At 49.2% G+C, this 23270-nt stretch overlaps 1 protein-coding gene across 1 annotated transcript in view; it reads left to right on the top strand.

Moving 5' to 3' along the window:
* The first annotated feature begins 4707 nt into the window (after positions 1-4707).
* Positions 4708-23270, top strand: part of LOC148048686 (histone-lysine N-methyltransferase ASH1L-like) — a 55894-nt gene continuing 37331 nt past the window's right edge. The window contains 6 exon segments of the mRNA XM_087707662.1: positions 4708-4791; positions 10758-11777; positions 11779-12961; positions 12964-13281; positions 13284-14987; positions 14990-15580. Coding sequence (XP_087563788.1) covers positions 4708-4791; positions 10758-11777; positions 11779-12961; positions 12964-13281; positions 13284-14987; positions 14990-15580 — 4900 coding nt within the window.

Here is a 23270-nt window from a genome sequence, read left to right as displayed (position 1 = left end):
GGTTGGATGTAAATGAATCTGCCGTATGATGCTTTGGCGTGTAGATTTATTGGAGGAGAGAGAGAGAGAGGATTAAGGAATGAAGGCATTGTCAAAAGGAAATCATAGTGTTTTGCCCAGACATTTTAGGAAAAAGAATGAAAATGGACATTCTAAATACAAGTGAAGAGACCTATTTGAATTGTGTGGTCCTTGGTGGTTTCTTGCAGACGTTTCATGACCCAACTAAGTAACATCATCAATGCTTGAAGGAGGTGGAGGACAATTGTGGGTTCTTCTGTGCTCTCTGACCTTGGTTTTCTTGCAGACGTTTCATGACCCAACTAAGTAACATCATCAGTGCTTGGAGAAGGAGGATTGTGGGTTCCTCGGTGCTCTCTGAGCTTGGCGGTTTTCTTGCAGACGTTTCATGACCCAACTAGATAACCTCATCAGTGCCAGAAGAGAGGAGGGTTTGCTAGAGGGCAGGAGAGGAGGAGGAGGACTGTGGGGTCCTTGGTGCTTTCTCAGCTTGGTGGTTTTCTTGGAGATATTTCATGATCCAACTAGGGAACATCATCAGTGCTAGAAGGGAGAAGGGTTTGTGAGGAAGAGGAGGACTGTGGGGCCCCTGATGCTCTCTTGAGCTTGGTGGTTTCCTTGCAGACATTTCATGACCCAACTAGGCAACACCATCAGTGTTAGAAGGTATGGGTTTGCAGAGGAAGATGTGGGGGGATGACTGTGGTGTCCCTGGTGCTCTCTGAACTTGTAGACATTTCTTTACCCAACTAGGTTATATCATCAGTGCTAGAAAGCTGATGATTATGATGTTACCTGGTTGGATAATGAAACATCTGCAAGAAAGCAACTCAGTCCAGACAGCACCAAGGATCCCCCACAATAGAAACACAAACAATTATTACAACTATCAGCTGAGATTTTTGTTTTAGAAAGGGCTTAGTTGATACTCAAAGAGTAACAAGTAGGAACCAAAGCAGGCATGTAGGGAATAGGGTTACCAAACGCAGAAATGCTACAGTTGCTAATATTGTTGTTGTTTCCTATACACAACTCCCCCTCTAGTGAGCAGGTTTCCAGGGATGCTTCCCAATAAACATTACATCAAGATGTTTCCTCTTTTATATCACACTTAGTTGAGGCATGCTAAAATCACAGTTGAAATTTAAAGAGAGGAGGAATGTTATATGTGTGTGTGTGTGTATGTGTGTGTGTGTGTGTGTTATGTGTGTTTTAATTTGCAAAGCTGTTCGCAGGTAATGTTCTGATCATCTCACCCTTCAGTGCTGTTTTCAGGATGTTTATTTTCTGTGTGGTGAGCCTCCGGGGCAGGGACTTCCCTTTTTCCTCTCCTTGCTGTTTATTTCTTTTAAGAAGTGTTTTTATAAGTGACTAAAAGACACAATAACGGAACGTTAACCCTCAAGGTGGAGATACTGGTGTTTCGGGGTTTTCTTGGTTACTAAAAGTGAAATGATCTTTTTCAGCGTAACATTCAGAATGCTTTTTTGACTCTCCATCTTTCGACATGAGTCATCCTCTCAGGGGTCCCCCAAATACACAGGGGGTTATAGGTCTCAGACTTCCCCACCCGCACAAGGGTGATTGTAATATCCCAGCTCGGCCGCATCACTGCAAGGTCCATTTTGCAGGAATTGCAAAATGCAGCAATCTGCAGCCTAAATTGCAAAGGGCGGGAAATACGGCTTTTAAACCTACAGTCCCCAAGGAGAAGGGATTTTTTTAAAAAAAAAAGAAATAGATACCCGCCGGGCCAAGGGTTTTGTCTGACATAATAAGGCAGTAGGTTGTCCAATAATTTTGTCAGAATTATTACATTTATCCCTAGGCTCCTTTTTGAACTTAATGTTTGTTTGTTTGTTTTGCTTGAAGTGGAATTTGCTAATGATGAGCAAGGCCTGTGATTGAGCTAAAAGCAGAATAGGAGGGTGTATGACACAATAGGAATTTGGTAGATTTGCATAGGTCCCTCTCTCTGTTTTGAACTGCGTGTCTTCCACCTGGAGGAAAGTCCCAGCCTCAGAAACGGTCAAGGGTGGGCACCAAAGAAGCTGGGGTAGTAGTAGCAGTAGACTTATATACCGCTTCATAGGCCTTTCAGGCCTCTCTAAGCGGTTTACAGAGAGTCAGCATATTGCCCCCAACAATCTGGGTCCTCATTTTACCCACCTCGGAAGGATGGAAGGCTGAGTCAACCCTGAGCCGGTGAGATTTGAACCGCTGACCTGCTGATCTAGCAGTAGCCTGCAGTGCTGCATTTAACCACTGTGCCACCTTGGGGTGAAGGGGGGAGAGAAAGTAGGCCATGCAGAATCAGTCCTTATGGAAAAACTGAGTTGGAAGGGACCTTGGAGGTCTTCTAGTCCAACCCTTGCTCAAGCAGGAGACCCTATGCCATTTCAGACAAGTGGTAGCCAATCTCTTCTTAAAGAGCCGAGGTGGCGCAGTGGTTAAATGCAGCACTGCAGGCTACTTCAGCTGACTGCAGTTCTGCAGTTCGGCTGTTCAAATCTCACCGGCTCAGGGTTGACTCAGCCTTCCATCCTTCCGAGGTGGGTAAAATGAGGACCCGGATTGTTGTTGGGGGCAATATGCTGACTCTGTAAACTGCTTAGAGAGGGCTGAAAGCCCTATGAAGCGGTATATAAGTCTAACTGCTATTGCTATTGCTATTGATCCTCGAGGGATGGAGCAGCCACAACTTCTAGTGGGAAGCTGTTCCTCTGATTAATTTTTCTCACTTATCAGGAAAATCCTCCGTAGTTCTAGGTTGCTTCCTTCCTTGGTCATCAGTTTCCATCCGTTGCTTCTTGTCCTGCCTTTCAGGTGCTTTGGGGAATAGGCTGAAACACCCCCCCCTCTTCTTTGGGGTAGCCCCTCAAATATGTCATGTCACCCCTGGTCCTTCTTGCCAGACTTTATATATATATATATACAAACCTACTTAGAGCAGTTTTTCGAAATGCTGCATGCTTATTTGTTTGGTATGATTGGTCGAATATATGCAGAAGAATCGAATCAGGAATGGGTCCAATTATTGCGACTGAGTTTTATGTCCTTTTCAAAGTGGCCTAATTAGCTCTTTCCTAACGATCCCCATGAAACAATCCTGCCAGGCGTGTCTGGATACTGATCAGGTCTCCCAGTCCGGCCGGAAGCTGCCCTGGTTGAGGTCGGGCCCTAAACCTTACTTGGCATCGTCCCACTCCGTCTTCGGCAACCACATTAGCCAGCCATAGAATTGTGACCCTTTTTTTACTTCCTCTCCTTCCTGCTTTTTACTACTTGAGATGGCAGCAAATGGCTATAAAACGTGAAATCCCCAAAGCCTGGGGCATTTTCTTTTTTTCAGATGTCACCTACTACAAATTATCCTGCTTTTACTAAAGGTTCTCAGCCAAACTCCTCTCTCCTTTCTTTCTCTTTCTTTCTCTTTTCCTTCCTCCCTTTTTTCCTTCTTCCCCTTCTATCCTTCCTTCTCTTTTTCTCCCTCCCTCTCTCTCAACTTCTTTTTTCTTTCTCTTTTTCTTCCTCCCTCCCTCCCTCTCTTCCTCTCTATCATCTTATTTCTCTTTTCCTTCTTTCTTTCTTTCCTCCCTCCCTTTTTTCTCCCTTCTCTCCTTCCCCTTCTGTCCCTTCCTTCCTTCTCTCTTTCTCTTCCTCCTCTCTCTCACCTTCTTTTTTCTTTCTCTTTCCCCTCCCTCCCCCCCCCCCCCTTACATTTCTAAATGGAAGCTACCCTGGTTAAGCTCGATTGCAGCCGTACCTTCCCTCTAGAAGTGCTTCACTCCGATCATCACGGCTATGATATGGCTGCTTCAATTTCCTCCCGAGGGAGAGGATTTTGCACATCCTCCGGAGGGCGCTCTCGGTGAAAGAGGCGCTCACTCCAGGGCCGGGCCTCGTTTCTCTTTCAACCAGGGCCCTGGAGTAGAAGAAGTTGGAAAGGAGAGCCGGGGCAACACCTGGTTCAAACCGCAAGGCTTGGAAGTTTTGCCCTTGGGGGAAGCCTGAACAAAACCAAACGGGCTGGAAATTTATCTCCCATCTGACTCTCGCACATAATTGCTCACCTCTCAGCTTGGCTGGGTTTTTATAACAGCCCAGATCTCACTGCCTGCTGTCTGCATACCAACGCAGCCAACCAAGGCCTCACCATCATCATCATCACCATCATTGTTGTTGTTGTTGTTGTTGTTGTTATTATTATTTAAGCCTCCTTTGTCTGTTAGTAAGCATACTCAGCCGCCCTCGGTGGAGTCGCTTCCTTGGGAAATCACGACTCGGCCTCCCTCCCCCCCCCCCCAAACAAGAGAGCAGCGGCCCAAATGAGCAAGCGCAGAGCCCCTGGAATCTTCCACCTATTTATAGCCAAACCCTGCCGAGACTCTGCTCCAGTCTTGGCAATGAGGTGGAGGGGACAGCCAACCCCCGCGGCATGCTACACAGCTTGCGATTCCCTCAAAGCAGCCAAACAAGATGGAATCTTCCCTCCCTCCCTCCCTCCCTCTCTCTCTCTCTCTCTCTCTCTCCCTCTCTCTCTCTCTCTCTCTCTTCCCCGAGAACTGTTGAACGCAGGTGTCTCTCCAGTCCCCGCAACGTCCTTGGATACTGCAGGTGAACTCTGCAGAACGCTTGTCCCCCCCCCTCCCCTCCACCGTGGGCCGTCCTTCAGCCTTCCTCGCTATGGAGAAAAACGCCCTGCGAAGGTTTCCTTTCAAAGCCCACATATTGTGGGATCGGCTAACAAAGATCCGGTGTGTTCATCCCGTAGGGCGTGTCTACCTGCCTCCCTTTCATCTCTGTCATACATTTCCCTAGCAAGTTATGGAAAGGACGAGATGCTAATCCCCCCTTTTTCCTTGTAAGGCTCTAGATCCGTTTCTCGACCTCTCAGCCTGGGTGGACTTCAGCTCCCAGGATTCCCCAGCTGCCCTGTAACCCCCAGAATCCTGTGGATTCTGATGCTGCTGCTGCTGCCTCAGTTTCCCAAGGAGCCACCTACACAGACATCTCAAGGTTAAAAGGAGCAGAGGGTGAAACGCCCTTCAGCTGAAAGTAGCCATCTCCTGCAAGGCAGGATGAAAATCAAACAAGCGAGCACAGGTTACCACAGTTCATTCCCTGACACTTCGAAGTTACAACTGCGCTGAAAAAAGGACCATTTTGCACACTTAACAACCGTTGCAGCATCCCAGTGGTCGTGTGATCAGAGGCTTGGCCACTGACTCCTGTTTATGACGGGCGCAATGTCCCAGGGTGTGTGTGTGTGTGTGTGTGTGTGTGTCATGTGATCCCCTTAGGTGGCCTTCTGACAAGCCAAGCCAATGGGGAAGCTCCATTCTCTTAACGATTGTGCTCCTAACTTAACTATATGAGCCACGGTGGCAGTCCTGCCAGGCTACTTCTGCTGACTGCCTGCAGTTTGGCAGTTCGAATCTCACCAGCTCACGGTTGACTCAGCCTTCCGTCCTTCCGAGGTGGGTAAAATGAGGACCCAGATTGTTTGGGGGGGGGGGGGCAAGAGGCTGACTCTGTAAACCGCTTAGAGAGGGCTGTAAAAGCCCTGTGAAGTGGTATATAAGTCCATTGCTATTAACAACTCGGTTGTAAACAGGTCGTGAAAACAGGGCAAAAAAATTCACTTAACCGATGTCTCACTTAGTGACAGAAACGTTGGCTCAATTGTGTGGCCCTACGTTGAGGACTGCCTGCACAGACATAAATAAATAAAGCAGGCTTGAAGTCAGGTGGGGAAAGAAACTTAAACCTTTTGTTAATCCTCTCTGCTCATATGACAGCTGTCCTCTATTTCGTGGCAGGTTTTAAGATAAGTTTGTTAATCCCCAGTTGCTCTTTTGGATTGACAAGGAGACGATTTATAGACATCATACACAATTCCCCCAAATAATCTTATTTCCTTAAGTGACATCCTGAATGCTTAAGAGATTTTAATAATAATAATAATAATAACAATAACCCAAGAAAATTGTGCATGCAGATCCCACCCTCCTCACACACAACTCCAAGCCCTCACCCCCCCCCCCCCCGTTTCTACCTGCTGATTTTTGACAGAGGTCCTCCAGTGAGTTCCTGGTGACTTTGTGGAAGGGCTGGGTTATAATTTCGAGAGAGGTTGCCATGCCAATGACGGCTAAAGCCGCTTCCCCTTCAACCGCAACAAGAGGAATAAAATATAATACCTTCTGGGCCTGTGACCCCCCCACTCTCGCTCTGAAGTTTGGCAGGAGAAAATGAAAGCCACAGACCGAGCGAATACAGCTGGTGGCCGGTTAGAAGAAATTGTTATTATTTTAGAAAACCCCACCAAACCAGCTCTGTAGCCCCATCAGAGTCCTGTTTTGGCTCTTGAGAGGGTGCCTCGCTGGACCAGGCCGAGAATTTCAGCTTGAAACGTGTTCCTTTGGCCATGTAAGGGAGCCCCGGAGCACGCCGGGTGCCTATTTTGGGAAAACGCGCATGGGTTTGTCAGTCATTTCGGCTCCAGTGCCACAGACTGCGGCTGCCTCTTCAGCTGCTGGCTCCTTCTCCTTGAGCAAAGAGTGAAGCATCACAGCCCTTGTAGGTTTCTGATGAGAATTTGCACGGGGGAGCAGCTGCCACCAGGCCAAGCTCGGCTGGATGCCAGTCTCGCTTCCTTCTCTCTCTCTCTTTCTCTCTCACTCACTCACTCTTTCTCTCCCCACATCCCATTGGGATCCCATGAACAATGTTCCTCCAGGCCTTCCTGTCCTCTCCCACCCTCTGGAGTCCATTGAAGCTCAGGCCGACTGCTTCAGTGACTCCATCCAGCCACTTCCTTCTCTGCCGTCCCTCCTTCTTCTTTTGCCCTTCATCGTTCCCAGCATGAGGCTCTTCTCCAGGGAATCCTTCCTTCTCATTAGGTGGCCAAAGTCTTTGAGTTTCCTCTTCAGGATCTGGCCTTCTAAACAGCAGCCGGGGTTGATCTCCTCTAGGACTGACCGGTTGGATGGCCTTGCAGTCCAAGGGACTCACAGGAGTCTTCTTCTCCAGCACCAGAGTTCAAAGGCCTCCATTCTTTGGCCCTCAAGCAAATATTTAGATCTAGGTATCCAAACCTAGATATCTAGATTTCCTGAAGTTGCCTTTCCTGCTCTAAGTAGTAGCTACCATTCTTGAGCTAGTGTGGGATTCTACCTTCCCTTACGTGCTGGGACTCCAGAGAGGCCTGTCCAGCTTGAAGGTGAACGTTTCAGATTTGGAAAGGAAGGGACCTTGGAGGTCTTCTAGTCTAACCCCCTGGCAGTGGCAGGGTTCCTTTTTCAGGTAATCCTCGACTTAAAGCAGTTCATTCAGTGAACTGTTGACTTCAGTGACTACGTCATTGAAGAAAGGACGGTTGATCACACTCAAACAACCGTTGCAGCATCCCCATGGTCACGCGATCAAAATCCAGCCCCCTTGATTCATACTTATGACGGTTCAGGGTGCTGGGGCATGTGACCTTCTGACCAGCCCAGTCGATGGGGAAGCCAGATTCGCTTAACGAGACATTCTCTTTAACAGTTGTGGCAAGAACAGTTTTGTAATTGTAAACTGGATTAAAATGTACTTCAGTCTCGCTTAGCCACAGACATTTTGGTCTCAAATGGGGTCGTAAATCAAGAACTAGCTGGATCATCCCACACAAATGGTTTTTGCAATTTGGGACACCTCCAGTGATGGCGCACCCACAACTTCCGGTGGCAGGCTGTTCCACTGGTTAATTGTTCTCACTGTCAGGAAGTTTCTCCTTATTTCTAAGTTGCTTCTCTCCTTGGTTAGTTTCCGTCCATTGCTGCTTCTCCTGCCTTCAGGTGCTTTGGAGAATAGGCAGACCCCCTCTTCTTTGGTGCAGCCCCCCCCCCAAAATATTAGAACCCCGCTATCATGTCTCCCCTTACTCCTTCTCTTCGTTAGGCTATCTAGGGGATTCCCAAGATGACTCTGCCCGTTAGTGGACTATCCCAATAATTTATCTTTTTAAAATACGGAAATATTTTAAACCCCACAAACATCAATAGATCGACCCAAAACCCAAGTGAATGTTTTGTTACGGCTTTTCACTTTAAAAAAAAAAATCCCTTCAAACCACTTGTTGTTGTGGGTTTGGTTCCCACATCAGTGTTTGTCCCCCGAACAGGCAGCCGCGTTCTCGCAGCGTGGCGGGCTTCTTTTCAGTCTGTTTTATTTCCTGTTTGCTTATTGCTCGGTTAAACATTTTCCGAAGTGTCGATATGATTTGCTTGGATTATCCGATTGGGTTTCATTTTGCAGACAGTATGTACCGTGTGATTTAAAAGTAGTTTTCTTTAAAAAAAAAAAAGTTAGATTGTGCAGTGGCGTTTTGAGCTGGGTATCTGTCCTTTTCTGAAAAATCAGAATAAAGCAAAATCACGATGCATCACACTGTCGTATCTTGTATCTGGGACCAGCTTTCCACGACTGCTTACCTTTTCAGAAAAGGGCTCACTGGCTAAGACGCCGAGCTCGTCGATCAGACAGTTCGGCAGTTCGAATCCGCAGTGCCGCATAACGGAGTGAGCTCCCGTTCCTTGTCCCAGCTTCTGCCAACCTAGCAGTTCGGAAGCAGGTAAAAAAAATGCAAGTAGAAAAATAGGAACCACCTTTGGTGGGAAGGGAACAGCGTTCCTTGCACCTTTGGCGTTGAGTCATGCCGGCCACATGACCACGGAGATGTCTTTGGACAGCGCTGGCTCTTCGGCTTTGAAACGGAGATGAGCACCGCCCCCTAGAGTCGGGAACGACTAGCACATATTATGTGCGAGGGCAACTTTTACCTTTTTAGAAGTGAGGTGCGTAACTAACACAAGAAAGTCCTTTTCTTGTGTTCTTCAGATTCAAAACCTTCCCAATACCTAGTCCTCAACTTACGACCACAATGAGCCTGAACTTCTCTTGTTAAGTGAGATGTTTGTTAAGTGGGTTTCGCCTCATTTTATGACCTTCCTTGCCACAGTTGTTAAGTGAATTACTGCAGTTGCTAAGTTAGTAACCTGGTTGTTAAGCGAGCCTGGCTTCCCCATCGATTTTGTTTGTCGGAAGGTCGCAAAAGGTGATCACATGAACTCCGGGACTCACTCTCACTCTCTCTCTCTCACTCTCTCTCTCTCACTCTCTCTCTCTCTCCTCTCTCTCTCCCCGTCTCTCTCTCTCTCTCTCTCTCTCTCTCCCCGTCTCTCTCTCTCTCCCCTATCTATCTATCTATCTATCTATCTATCTATCTATCTCTATCTATCTATCTATCTATCTATCTCTATCTATCTATCTATCTATCTATCTATCATCTATCTATCATCTATCTATCTATCTATCTATCTATCTATCTAATCTATCTATCTAATCTATCTAATCTATCTATCTATCACCTATCTATCTATCTATCTATCTATCTATCTATCTATCTATCTATCTATCTATCTAATCTATCTCCATGCATCTAGTTTCTGGATTTTTAGTCAGTTTACTTGCTCCATTTTGCTTCATCTTCCTACCAGCATGTCAGATTAAGCCTTGTGGCTCCTGGTAGAGCATTTATGGCACAATTCCAGTAAGTGTGTGCTGTGTGTTTGTTTTATAGGCTTCCTTTCCTTCCCTAATTATGCCTCCTTGCCCACACTAAATTATGTCTCCAGTTAAATAGTCAGGTCTTTCTTTCTTTTTTATTTCCTTCTACTCTGGAAATCCCCCAGCATGCTCAAGGACCTACGAATGAAACATTAATTAGCAACATGGATAAATCAGGGAATTCCTTTCAATCAGGAGTTGGACGTATAGATGCGTTTTTAAATAGGAAGAGATCTTTGTAAAGAGGAGAAAACGTAAGAATTGGGGGGGGGGGTGTTTCCCAGTATCTCTTTTTTTTCAAATTCTTTATAGCCCCATCCAGCAACTAGTTTTGCAGGTTGAGGGGCTCAGGGCCCTACGATTGCCCTTCTCCTTGTTTTTCCTACAATGTAGTAAGGAATCACTAGATTTCCATTCTGTTATACTTTGGCCATAATTGGGATACTCCAGCTACTGCCGGTTTATCACAAGTATTGATTGAAGTGTGTGTGTGTGTGTGTTTATTTGTGGTGCATTTGTGCATTTGTTGTATTTGGGCATAACAGGTGCTTTGGACATAACACTTTATATACATATATAAAGTGTGTATACACATACATACACACACACACATACATACATTTATATTCTGAACGATTTTTCATTTCTTTCCTGCATTCTACCAGTAGAGTTTTTATTTCTGTCCTGAAACGACATGCTTAAAGCTTTTATCTTTTAAAAAAAGAAAAGAAAATAAGACTTCTGTCACAATGAGTCTTTTTCCCCCCTGCTTTCAGTCTGCGGGAGATTCTTAGTCATCCAGGTCATGGTTCTCTCAAAGGTGGTTTTTTCAAAAGACAACCGGACTATGTTTCTTCCCTTGAGGAAGAAAGACTCTGCCTTTCCAGATGTGTTTCCCCCCCCCCTCTCTTTATCTTGTCCACACTTTCCAGTCTTAAAATATTTGTGAGCAAGACTTGGGTTCACATCGTCAATAACGTGGTTTGCAAAATAATAACGATCTAATCCCGGCAGCGTGACGTTCGTATTTCCCAGTCTGCCGCATTATTTGGTTTTGATAACAAGTATAGGGTTTTCTCCACAACGCGGGATGCTTTAAAGTGTTTTGTTTCTGTCTTGTTTTGTAGGACCCCTCGAAGCTGTACAAGAAAAGCGGAGAGGCCGGCCCAGCGACGGTGGAAAGCTTGCTTGCCGAGAGCAGAGCCAGAGCCAGCAGCCCGGCTTTGAAGAAGCTTTCCCCGCTGCATCCGGACGGGCTGGAGTACGCGAAGACGGCCTTCTCCACTCCCATCGGCAGCCGCGAACCCGACTTGAAAGAGCGAGCCCAGGCCAACGGGCCCCCGACGGTAACGGAGAAACTGGCCCAGCTGATCTCGACCTGCCCTCCGGCAAAGTCTTCCAAACCAAAGCAGAAGAAGCCGCCCATGACAGTCCTCTCCGGATTTGCCAAGGAGTCTGGGAAGAAGCTGCCGACGCCCGGGGCCGCCGCGGGTACTGCGACCAAGGACTTCCTAAAGAAACCCATTTCAAGCGGCACCCTCGGCCTCGACTTGGTCAACAAGGAGTTTGCCAAGAAAGCGCCAGGAACCGGTGGCGGTTCCGGGGGTTTAATTAGTAAGGAAAATGGGAGCAAAAAACAGCCAGGGTCCTGTCCAAGCATGGCTGGGCTCACCAACAAGGACTATGAGAAAAGGCCATCCGTCCTTAGCTGCCCGGTCGGACTGGTCAGCAAGGAAGGCGGAAAGAAACCCCTGCTTGTGACAAGCATGGCGCCGTCTGGAATGGCCAGCAAAGACTGTGGGAAAAGGCTGTTGGGGACCAGTAGTCCCATCGGATTGGTCAACAGGGATCCCGGGAAAAAATCTCTCGGCATGGTCAGTCCGCCTGGATTGATTAATAGAGACTCGCTGAAGAAGCTTCCATTACCTGGAAGTACGGTTGGATTATTTAATAAGGACGTTGCGAAGAGACACCTGGGGTCCGACGGTCCAGTGGGATCGGTCAGCAAGGACTCGGCGAAGAAGCCGCCGAGTTTTGGGACCTCGAGCGGATTGATTAACAGAGACTCTGGAAAGAAGCCATCAGCAGCCGGCCCCCCAATTGGGTTGATGGCGAAAGAGTCCAGCAAGAAACACATGGGGGTGGGCAATTATGGCCTCTCTGACTGCGAAGGACTCTGGGAAGAAATTGATGGGCAGCACCAATTTGGTGGGCTTAGCCGGCAAGGACTTGGGGGCGCTGAAGGCTGACACCGCTAACCTTCCGGCGGAGCCCTACAAGCGGTGTTGTGGCAGCGGCCCGGCCCCTCTGGAAAGCCACGTGCCCACCGGGCTTCTGAAGGACGGGGCTGGGGGCAGTAAACCATTCGAAAAGCACCTGGCGAGACAGAGCAAAGGCAGTCTCCCGGAAAAATTGACGCCCCAACGAGAAGTTTCCAGCGGAGGCAAAGATGGGGCTTGCGGTCAACAGGAAATCTCCCCCAGCGAAAGGGGCCCGTCCGAATCCTCCAAGCAAGAGAAGCATCTTCCGGTGTATTGCACTTCTCCTGAATTCAGGACCGCCGGAGGCGCTTCGGAAATCTCCACCGCCAAGTCTCCGTTTAGTGCCGTAGGGGAGGGAGGCCTCCCCTCCCCTTCCCCAACTGCCTCAGTCGCTACTCTAACCCATAGCCCCCCAACGGCTCTGTCTCAGATCCCTTCCAACCCGTTGCATTCAAGCCACATGCCGGATCTCTTAGACAGCCTGTCCGAACAGAGCAGCAAGACGCCGTCCGCCTCCGACGGCGCCCGCTCCGCTATGAACAGGCTAGGGAATCCCGGCTTGTACACGACAAGCAAAGGGGTTGTTCGGGAGACGAGCAATCCCAACTCGGTCTGCGCGGAGGAATCGAAACTGGGTCCTACCCCAGGGAAGAAAGCCAGCCTGGTCAGCGAAAGCAACCTCCACGCTTCTATCTCCCCTTCGGTGGTCAGCTTCTCCAGCTTCTTCAACAACAAGCCCTTTCTAAAGATGGGGGCGGTGAGCTCCTTAGGGAAACCGAGGCAAGGCCTGGAGATCCTGAGGGGGAGCAGTAGCACTGACTCCCTGGGCAAGCCCTTAAAGAAACGGAAAGGGAGGAAGCCTCGTTGGACGAAAGCCTGCCGGTCTCCCAAAGAGCTGGAGTTAGAGAGACCAGAGCTTTTAAAAAATGTCTCTTGCGGCCCGCTGTCCAGCGGTGGCCTGGACCAGGCCAAGCTCTTTGAAGGCACGGGACCCCCGGACGCCTTCGCTGAGCACGACTTCCTGAAATACCATTTGCCCAAGCTGAGCAAAAGCAGCAGCCTTCAGTCGCTCTCCTGCTGGGCAGCGCGGAGAAGGAACCGGGGAAGTTCTACAGCGCCCACGTGCCGACGTCCGCCGGCTGTCTGTCGGACGATTTGTTCCCCGACATGTACAAGTCCAAGCGCAACCGGTCGAAATCCAAGGAGATGCCCCATTTGGAAGGGCCGCCCAAACGGGCCTTGAAAATCCCCGCCTCCAAAGTCTTCTCGCTGCAGTCCAAGGAAGAGCAGGAACCGCCCGTCTTGCACCCAGAAGTGGAGATCCCTTCCCACCGCCAGACCCTCGCGGGGCAAGCTTTCCCGAAGAAGCGAGGCCGCCCCAAGCGGCAGATCCCTCGGGGATCAAGATGAAGCCGCCCGTCCTCTCCGCCGCCCCTTTCGTCACGCCCGAAAAGGCAGACGAGTCGGAGGATGCCGGGGACCAGCCGCTGCTGCCGCCACCCAGCGGGGACTTTTTCGAAAGCCACAGCCAGCTCAGCAACACGGAGGACAATGGGGACTCGAGCACGGGCAGCGCCAGCGACCCAGAAGGCGAACCGGAGCACAAGGAAGTCAAGCGTAGCAACGGTCAGCTGGTGAAAACCATCATCCGGAAAATCAACAAGATGAAGACGCTCAAGAGGAAGAAGATCCTGAACCAAATCCTCTCCTCCTCGGCGGATCCCAATAAGGGGAAAGTCCAATCCAAAGCCCACACCAACGTCTCCAGCTTGGCGGCCACCTTCAGCACCAAACTGGGCCAGCAGATCAACGTCAGCAAGAAAGGAACCATCTACATAGGGAAGAGACGGGGCAGGAAGCCCAAAGCCAGCTTCAGCAGCCTTCTGGCGGCCGGTTCGAATTTTGCCATTCTAGAGACATCGGGCCAACAGGCCAGCGGAGGGATGCTGGGACAACCAGGCGCCCCCTTGCTCCCATCTGGCCCCAGTAGCAGCCCCGAGGTTCTTCCGTCTCCCGTGTGCTCCCAGTCGTCGGGCACCAGCGGAGGGCAGAGCCCCATCAGCAGCGACATGAGCTTTGTGGAGCCCAACTCGGTGCCCTGTTTCCACCTGCACAGCCGGCAAGGGAGCGTGGTTCAGACCTTGGCGATGCGGAAGGCCTCGCGGGCCCGGAGGCGGCTCTCCCCGCCGACCCTCTTCCCCAACTCCCCTTCCCACATGAGCGAGCTGGGGTCCCTGAAGGAGGCTACCCCGTCGCCCATCAGCGAGTCCCACAGCGACGAGACAGTGCCCAGCGACAGCGGCATCGGCACCGACAACAACAGCACGTCGGACCGGGCGGAGAAGTTCTGCGGGCCGAAGAAACGCCGGCACTCCTTCGAGCACGTCTCTCTGGTGGCCCCCGAGGCCTCGGCCGTCCTGGGCGGCCTGAAGGACAAGCACAAGCACAAGTGCAAGCGCCGCGGCCACGACTACCTGGCCTACGACAAACTGAAGCGGCCCAAGCGCAAGCGGAAGAAGAAGTTCCCGCAGCTGCGGGGCAGGCAGGACCCCGATTTCCTGGCCGAGCTGGAGGAGCTGATCAGCCGGCTGAGCGAAATCCGCATCACGCACCGGAGCCACCATTTCATCCCCCGGGACCTGCTGCCCACCATCTTCCGCATCAACTTCAACAGCATCTACAGCCACCCCAGCTTCTCCCTGGACCCTTTGCACTACATCCGCAAGCCGGACTTGAAGAAAAAGCGGGGGCGCCCCCCCAAAATGCGGGAAGCCATGGCCGAGATGCCCTTCATGCACGGGCTCAGTTTCCCACTTTCCGGGACCGGATTCTACCCTTCTTACGGCATGCCTTATTCTCCGTCGCCCCTGGCGGCCCCCATTGGCTTGGGCTATTACGGACGCTACCCCCCTACCCTTTACCCTCCTCCCCCTTCCCCTTCGTTCACCACCCCGCTCCCTCCCCCCTCTTACATGCACGCCGGCCACTTGCTCCTCAACCCCGCCAAGTACCACAAGAAGAAACACAAGCTCTTGCGCCAGGAGGCGTTCCTGACCGCCAGCCGGGCCCCGCTTCTCTCCATGAGCACCTACCACCCAGCGTCCCGCCCGAGATGGCCTACAGCTGGATGCTGGAGCACAAACACCGTCACCGCCACAAGCACCGGGAGCACCGCTCCTCGGAGCAGCCGCCGGTGTCCCTCGAGGCCTTGGCGCCCGCCGGCTCTTCGCGGACGGTCTTGGAGTCCCTGAAGCGCTACCGTTTCGGCAAGGAGGCCGCGGGCGAGCGGTACAAGCATAAGGAGAAGCACCGCTGCCACATGGCTTGCCCGCACCTCTCGCCCGCCAAGGGGCTGCTGGGGCGAGAGGAGCAGTGGGCCCGGCGGGAGACCGCCGAGAGCGGCCCCCGGACTTTGGGATTACAGACCCCTTTGCAGATAGACTGCTCCGATTCTCCTCCCAACCTCCCGCTGGGGAGGTTCACTCCGAGTTCCGAGCCGGCCAGTAGTGACGAACACACCAATCTTTTTACCAGTGCAATAGGCAGCTGCCGCTCCACGGGCTCGGCCGGCGGCCGTAAGAAACTGTCCGAGGGCTCTGGACTTTTCAGCCCCCAAGAAGGATCGCTCGGCCGGCCCCCCCGCAAGGAGACCTTGCCTCCGATTGAGAAGGTCGTCCAAGGCCTCTCAGGTAAGCGGCCTCTTTGCCCGGCTCTAAAGTTGAATTGGAACCCACTTTCCCAATGGATTCCTGGGAGTTAGGTGGCTTTTCTCGGTTGGGGTTGAACTGCGGGGTCCTTGGTGCTCTCTGAGCTTGGAGGCGTTTCATGACCAAACTAGGTATTATCATCAGTGTTAGAAGAGGGTGGGATGTGTTTGGGGTGGGAAGGAAGAAGAGGAGGACGACAAGGACTGTGGTGCTAAAGTTGGTGGTTTTCTTGCAGGCGTTTCATGACCCAACTAGGCAACTAGGTCCATCAATGCTAGAAGGGGGTTTGGGAAGAAGAGGAGGAGGAGGAGGAGGAGGGGAAGAAGAATGACTGTGGGGTTTTTCTTGCTCTCTATGCTTGGTGATTTCTTTGCAAACATTTCATGACCAAACTAGGTAATATAATGAATGCTGGAAGGGATGAGGTTTGCGGAGAAGGAGGGAGGGAGGAAAGGAAGGGGAAGGGAAGAGAAGGAAGGGCCCCTTCTCAAGCAGGAGATCCTATACCCGAATCTATGGCACGTGTGCTGGAAATGACACATAGGACCATCCCACACAGGACGCGTGGAGGGAAAAAAGGGTATAACAGTGGGAGGAACGGACAGACAGAAGGAAGGAAGGCCTGGGAGGGAGAAAAGAGGTGCAGCTGGATGTAAGGGTGGGAGGAATGGATGTAACCATTCCAGACAAATGGTTGTCCAATCTCTTCTTCAAAACCTCCAGTGATGGAGCATCCCACAACTTCTGGAGACAAGTCCTTCTCACCAGTAGGAAATTTCCTTAATTCTAGATTGCTTCGCTCCTTGGTTAATTTCTTGTCCTGCCTTCGGGTGCTTTGGAGAACAGGTTGATACTCCCCCCCCCCTTTTCTTCAGGGCAGCCCCTCAGATATTAGAACATTGCTACCATGTCTTTCCCCCCCCCCCCAATACTCCTCTTCCCCAATTTCTGCAGCCCCCTAAATCATCTTCATTGCTCTACTCTGCCTATCAGCATACAAGATTGGCTGTCGGTTTCCCAGCCCCTTCTTCTCTGGCTTGCCTCTTTATTGGTGGGCCTGTCCCACAAGGCTCAGTGCTGGCACACTCACACCGTGTGTGCTGGCACGTTGGGCGGAAGGAGGAGGGGACTTCCTGTCTTGGCTGTTGAGGGATCGAATCTTGGCGGCTGAGCGTTTTAGTGGCCCCTAAAACAAATTGACTCCCCTTTTCCTTGGCAGTTGATTCATTCAGCTTTGCAATCTATCATTCTTCCTTTGCTGGTTATTTTATTTTACTTGTTATTTTATTTTTATAAGAGAACTTTCATGTTTGGCAGGCTGAGCTACTTTAGTTAAAAGCATTATTATATAAAACTATTATTATTATTATTGATGATTGCACAGTCAGCTGGATGTTCAGACTGGGTTTGGCATTTTTGTCTACCTATCGAATCCTTACCAAGGATCTGGGAGAGGCAAATCTGAATATTTATTATTATTATTATTATGTGGTTAATCTTTGGTGAGATTCACAGCCTTTGGGGCTGGTTGGTAGCTCAACAGCTCGAGTCCTAATCAAGGACCTAGGATGATGATCTTCTTCTTCTTCTTCTTCTTCTTCTTCTTCTTCTTCTTCTTCTTCTTCTTCTTCTTCTTCTTCTTCCTATTATTATCATTATCATTATTATTCTACAATTGTATCACAGCGGCCAGTTGTTTCCCCGGATTTGGCATTGGTTACTAGTCGGGCCCCACCCAGGGGCCTAGGACGTTGTAACGTATTTTCATAATATGCGTGCAGATCCAAGCAGTGCGGCTTTTTGCATTTGACTGATGGTGATTTTGTCAATTTTTAACTGTTTTAAATGTAATTCCAGTGCTTTTGGAATAGCACCCAGTGTGCCGATTACCCCTGGAATTACCACTGCTGGTTTGTGCCATAGTCGTTGAATTTCGACTTTTAAGTCCTGGTATTTTGCGATTTTTTCATGTTCCTTCTCAGCAACCCTGCTATCACCTAGTATTGCGATGTCTATGATATTATTATTATACAATTGTATCACAGCGGCCAGTTGTTTCGCCGGATTTGGCATTGGTTACTAGTCGGGCCCCACCCAGGGGCCTAGGACGTCGTAACGTATTTTCGTAATATGCGTACAGATCCAAGCAGTGCGGCTTTTTGCATTTGACGGATGGTGATTTTGTCAATTTTTAACTGTTTTAAATGTAATTCCAGTGCTTTTGGAATAGCACCCAGTGTGCCAATTACCACTGGAATTACCACTGCTGGTTTGTGCCATAGTCGTTGAATTTCGAATTTTTAAGTCCTGGTATTTCACGATTTTTTCATGTTCCTTCTCAGCGACCCTGCTATCCCCTGGTATTGTGATGTCTATGATATTATTGTTGTTGTTGTTGTTATTATTATTATTTAATTACATATGAAACTCAGTCAACTGAACATTCAAAAATGCATCACAAATACCAATGATGATGATGATTTATTTTAATTCATTAAGCATGAAACTCAGTCAAGTGAACATTCAAAAATGCCTCACAAATACCATTAACTGGTGCTAATGGTTGATATGGGTTGCTGCCCAGCCTCCTAGGTGTCAACCCAAGTACCTTCTTAAAATATAAGATGTTCCGAGTAGCGCAGTTTTTTGCAGTTCTGCTGGTATTATTGCAGGAAGCTGCAATTTCTTGATGTATGTATCTTATAAAATTCTTGGACATGGCGCCAAGCGTCCCGATAACAATGGGTATCACTCTTACATGTTTCATCCATAGCCATGTGGTTTCGATGGCCAAGTCACGGTATTTCGTGATTTTTTCCCCCCCAGTTCTTTTTCTGGCATCTCCTTGTATCGCGATGTCAAGAAATGGTACATTTCGGTTTTCGACAGCTGTGTTATCTGACGTGTTTTGTTCCAAATGACGATCCGTCTATTCGAAAAAATCAGACGGATCGTCATTTAGAACACAACACACCAGATATCACAGTCGTGGTTATTGTTATATCTCTTTTATTCATCAAACATGAAACTCAGTCAACTGAACATTTAAAAAATGTATCTCAAATATCATTGACTGGTGTTGATGGTTGATATGGGTTGCTGCCAGCGTCCTAGGTATCAACCCAAGTTTTCTGCTGCTTCTCCTTTTTCTTCTTCTTCTCCTCCTCTTTCTCCTCCTTCTCCTCCTCTTTCTCCTCCTTCTCCTTCTCCTCCTCTTTCTCCTCCTCCTCCTCATTGTTGTTATTATTATTACTGGTTAATCTTTGGTGAGATTCATAGCCTTTGGGGCTGGTTGGTAGCTCAACAGCTCAAATCCTAACCAAGGACCTAGGAACTGTTAAGGTAACGTCGGAGGATATAAGCTGTTCCAAGTAGGGTGGATGATGATGATGATGATGATTCGCAACAACAGAATTGTATCACAGCGGCCAGTTGTTTCGCCGGATTTGGCATCGATTACTAGTCGGGCCCCACCCAGGGGCCTAGGACGTCGTAACGTATTTTCGTAATATGCGTGCAGATCCAAGCAGTGCGGCTTTTTGCATTTGACTGATGGTGATTTTGTCAATTTTTAACTCTTTTAAATGTAATTCCAGTGCTTTTGGAATAGCACCCAGTGTGCCAATTACCACTGGAATTACCACTGCTGGTTTGTGCCATAGTCGTTGAATTTCGAATTTTTATTATTTTGCGATTTTTTCACATTCCTTCTCGTCGACCCATGATTGTTGTTGTTGTTGTTGTTGTTATTATTATTGCAGGCCATTTGACCACTAGAGCCATGCCTCAGTGGGTCTAATCACCAGTCCCACGGGAGTCTCTCTCTGACCCCTTCGGCTCACGTTTCCATTAGAAAAAGGCTGGTCAGATTTATCGGGGCATATAAACTTTTCACAACGGTGCCTTGATGTTCTCATAAATCTCTGCGCGCCGGCTTGAAGCTGCTGGCTCTTTCCTTTCTCTCTCTTTTTGTCCTTGGTGGAGCAGCTTGGAGATGGCCACCTCTGTGGAATTGGCCCGATGACGGCCTTTAAAAAAAAAAAAAAAAGAACAGAAACTCGGCCACAATGGCTTGCTTTGCAGCCTTCGTTCACTCTAATTGTGCCTAGATCCAGGCTTGTGCACCGAAGGACGGCTGTGCAAATAAATTAAATACCTCCCACGCTCGCTTACACGCACCCCTGCGCTGGTGTTGCAGAGCGTGAATATTCCCCAATGGGTTAAATGCAAAGTGGGGGGGGGAGGAAAGGAAGAGGGGGGAAACAAGAGAAAACAGGTTGCCTTGGTTAGTTAGAGTCCTGGGAATTTCCTGCGGAATTCCATTAGCGTGAGTGAGCGGGTTTGATGAGAAACAGCCCTAATTAGAAAGAAAACAGAGATGTGTGCGCGCTTTCGGGCCTCCTCCGGGCCCCGCTGGAGTGCCGTCTCTCTCTCTCTCTGAATCACCACCTTTCTCCGCTGGCGCATTTAAGGGGTGAGTCAGAGGAAAATGGATCGCCTTTCGGTAAAGCTGTCCTCTCTTGCCTTCCTCTCCCCCCCACCCCCAGCAATTGGAACCATCTGTTCCTTCGCCCTGCATTTTTATTCCTCCCCCCCCCACCCCTCCGTGCCACTTCTCCAGGCCAATTGGGCAGCAGTGGTTTAAAAGGCGCCAACTCTGGAGCACCAACTCATTATTTCTGTGTTTTTTTTTAGGAGATATTTATCCCGCTTTTATTAATCGAGAGGGGCAGCAAACATAGCTAGCACCCCCTTCCTCTTCCTGTTTTCCCCTGTGAGGTGGGTTGGGAGAGAGAGAGGAGGACTGGCCCAAAGTCACCCAGCGATAGTTAAGGCAGGACTAGAACTCGCCGCCTCCTGGTGATTGGCCCAAAGTCACCTAGACAGCTTTCATTGCTAAGACGGGACTAGAACTCACCACCTCCTGGTGATTGGCCCAAAGTCACCCAGCCAGCTTTCATTGCTAAGACGGGACTAGAACTCACCACCTCCTGGTGATTGGCCCAAAGTCAACCAGCCAGCTTTCACACCAAGGTAGGGCTAGAACTCACCGCCTCCTGGTGATTGACCCCAAGTCACCCACCCAGCTTTCACGCCAAGGTAGGATTAGAACTCACCGCCTCCTGGTGATTGGCCCAAAGTCTCCCAGCCAGCTTTCACGCCAAGGCGGGACTAAAACTCCCAGTCTCCTGGTTTCTAGGCCAGCACCTTCACTGAACACCAACCCGGTACAATGTCTGTAAACCTTCGCCACCGGCTACTTCCGTTTGACCAAGGTGGACATTCACATCAAGAAAGAAAAGAAAGAGAAAAGGAGAAAGGAAGGAAGAGAAAGAAGGATGGGTGAAAGGGCGGATTAGAGAGAGGGATGGAAGGAAAGAAGGATGAAAGGAAGGAGAGGGAAGGAAAGAAGGGAGAGTTAGAAGGAAGGAAGGATTAGAGAAAAAGGAGGGAGGGAGGATTAGAGAGGAAGGCAGGATGGGTTAAAGGCGCGGGAGGATTAGAGGGAAAGGAGAGAAAGAAGAAAGGGAGGGAGGGAAGGGTAGAAGGAAGGAAGGAACTTAAGAAAGAAGCCCTCGCTTCATGTTCTCATTGCAGCCATGTTTTTTGTTCGTCCATCCAGAGAGCCTGGCCCCATCTCATTTTTCTTAGCCCAAGGAAATCCCAGAGAGCCTTTATTCCCCCACTTTTCCTCTTCCACAGTTTGTTCGTCCGGGCATCCCCCCCCCCCCAAGCCCTGCCTGGCTCTCATCTCAGATAACAGGACAGGTATGGCACAAACGTGCCTGCCAGGGGGAAGAAAGGGGGGGGCTGCAGCTGTCCCTGAGCCTCACCCCCCACCCCAGCCCTTCGGTGGAAACACACAATAATTAAAAATAGATTCTCTTCGGCCTCCTCTCCCCCCCATCCCTCCCCCCCCCTGTCCAGGCGAAGGGGGCGGAGTGGGGCAGGCGAATAAACAGGAACCGTGGCTGCCTCTCCTATTAGCAGGGCTTCGCTCTCCAGATGTTGAGGGCCATGTTGGCCAATGACCAAAACCAACGTTCACATTTCTCCATCCCTGCGCCGCGCAGCACTGGGCCTGTTTTCATTGTATGTGTGTGTACGTACGTATATGTGGTATATGTCTGTGTGTGTGTGTGTGTGTGTGTGTGTATAAAGTCACAACCCCTGGTATGCCCAACTATGGGAGGAAGGTCACTACTTCCATTCTCTGTCCATCGGCTCGTCATAAGAGACCATCCAGGCAAAAACCCAATATTTTTACTGTTGCCTTTTTGTTACATTTGTGTTGTATTTGTGCTGATAAATAAATAAAGGGAGACTAGTATAGATCTATTTCAAGCTATTTAGCTCTCATCAGCTAGCCATACCCTTACTGGGATTCGAACCTGGGCACACACACACACACACACGTACATACATACAAATCATATTGTGTGTGTGTTTGTGTATGTCTGTGTATGTGTGTGTGTGTATACATACATACAAATCGCATTGTTTGTGTGTGTGTGTATATTTCTGTCTGTGTGTGTGTGTATATATATATATGTTTGTGTATGTATATGTGTATACATATACATATATATACACATACATACATACAAATCGCATTGTGTGTGTGTTTGTGTATATATGTGTGTGTATATACATACATACAAATCGCATTGTGTGTTGTGTGTTTGTGTATATATGTGTGTGTGTATGTGTGTGTATATATATATATATACATACATACATACAAATCGCATTGTGTTTGTGTATATATAAGTGTGTGTGTGTGTGTGTGTATACACACACACATACATACATACAAATCGTCCTCAACTTACAACCCCACAATTGTGTATGTGTGTATGTGTGTGTATATATATATATATATATATATACATACATACATACATACATACATACATACATACATACATACATATATATACAAATCGTTCTCAACTTACAACCCCACAATTGAGCCCAAAATCAATGTTGCTAAGTGAGAAATTCGGCCAGCGAGTCTCCTGCCCCGTTTTACAACCGTTTCTTGCCGCCTTCGTTAAACTGGATCCCTGCGGTCGTTAAATTAGGCAACAAGGTTGATTTTGCTCATGCTGGGGGGGGGAGAGGGAGAGAGGTAGGTAGGTAGGTAGGTAAGTAGGTATTTAAATTATTTGCACAACCGTCCTTTGGTGCACAAGCCTGGATTCTAGCCACAAGGAGGGTGAACGAAGGCTGCAAGCAAGCCATTGTGGCCAAGAGAGAGAGAGAGAGAGAGAGTGGTTGCTACAGCTATTACCTGCCTGTAGAGGTGACATCAGTACGTAGCATCCTTTGGCCTGTTGCCAAGCTTTACACACACACACACACACACACACACACACACTCCTTTAGAGGCCCGCCAGCTGGGCTGCGAAGGCACCTGCTCTTTTAATCTTCCCCAAACGTCCCCGAGGGAGACTTTCCAGCCATCTGGTGCTCACTCAGGCCGCCCGCCCTGTCCATTTAGCCGCCCAGGGCCAAAGGTCGGGAGCATTTGAGAAGGACACGAGGATGCCCTCCGCTTCCTTGAAGGATTCATCAGGCCGGGGGTCCCCAACCTTGAAGCTTTGAAGAGAAACCGAAGGTCCTGGTGTGGTGTGGCATGTTGTGAGGTGTTATTTTAGGGCGAAATCTA

This window comes from Thamnophis sirtalis, unplaced genomic scaffold (assembly GCF_051295495.1).
Source record: "Thamnophis sirtalis isolate CommonGarterSnake01/CBP01778 unplaced genomic scaffold, rThaSir2_p1.2 scaffold_2, whole genome shotgun sequence".
NCBI lineage: Eukaryota > Metazoa > Chordata > Lepidosauria > Squamata > Natricidae > Thamnophis > Thamnophis sirtalis.
This window is presented reverse-complemented; position numbering and strand designations above follow the sequence as displayed.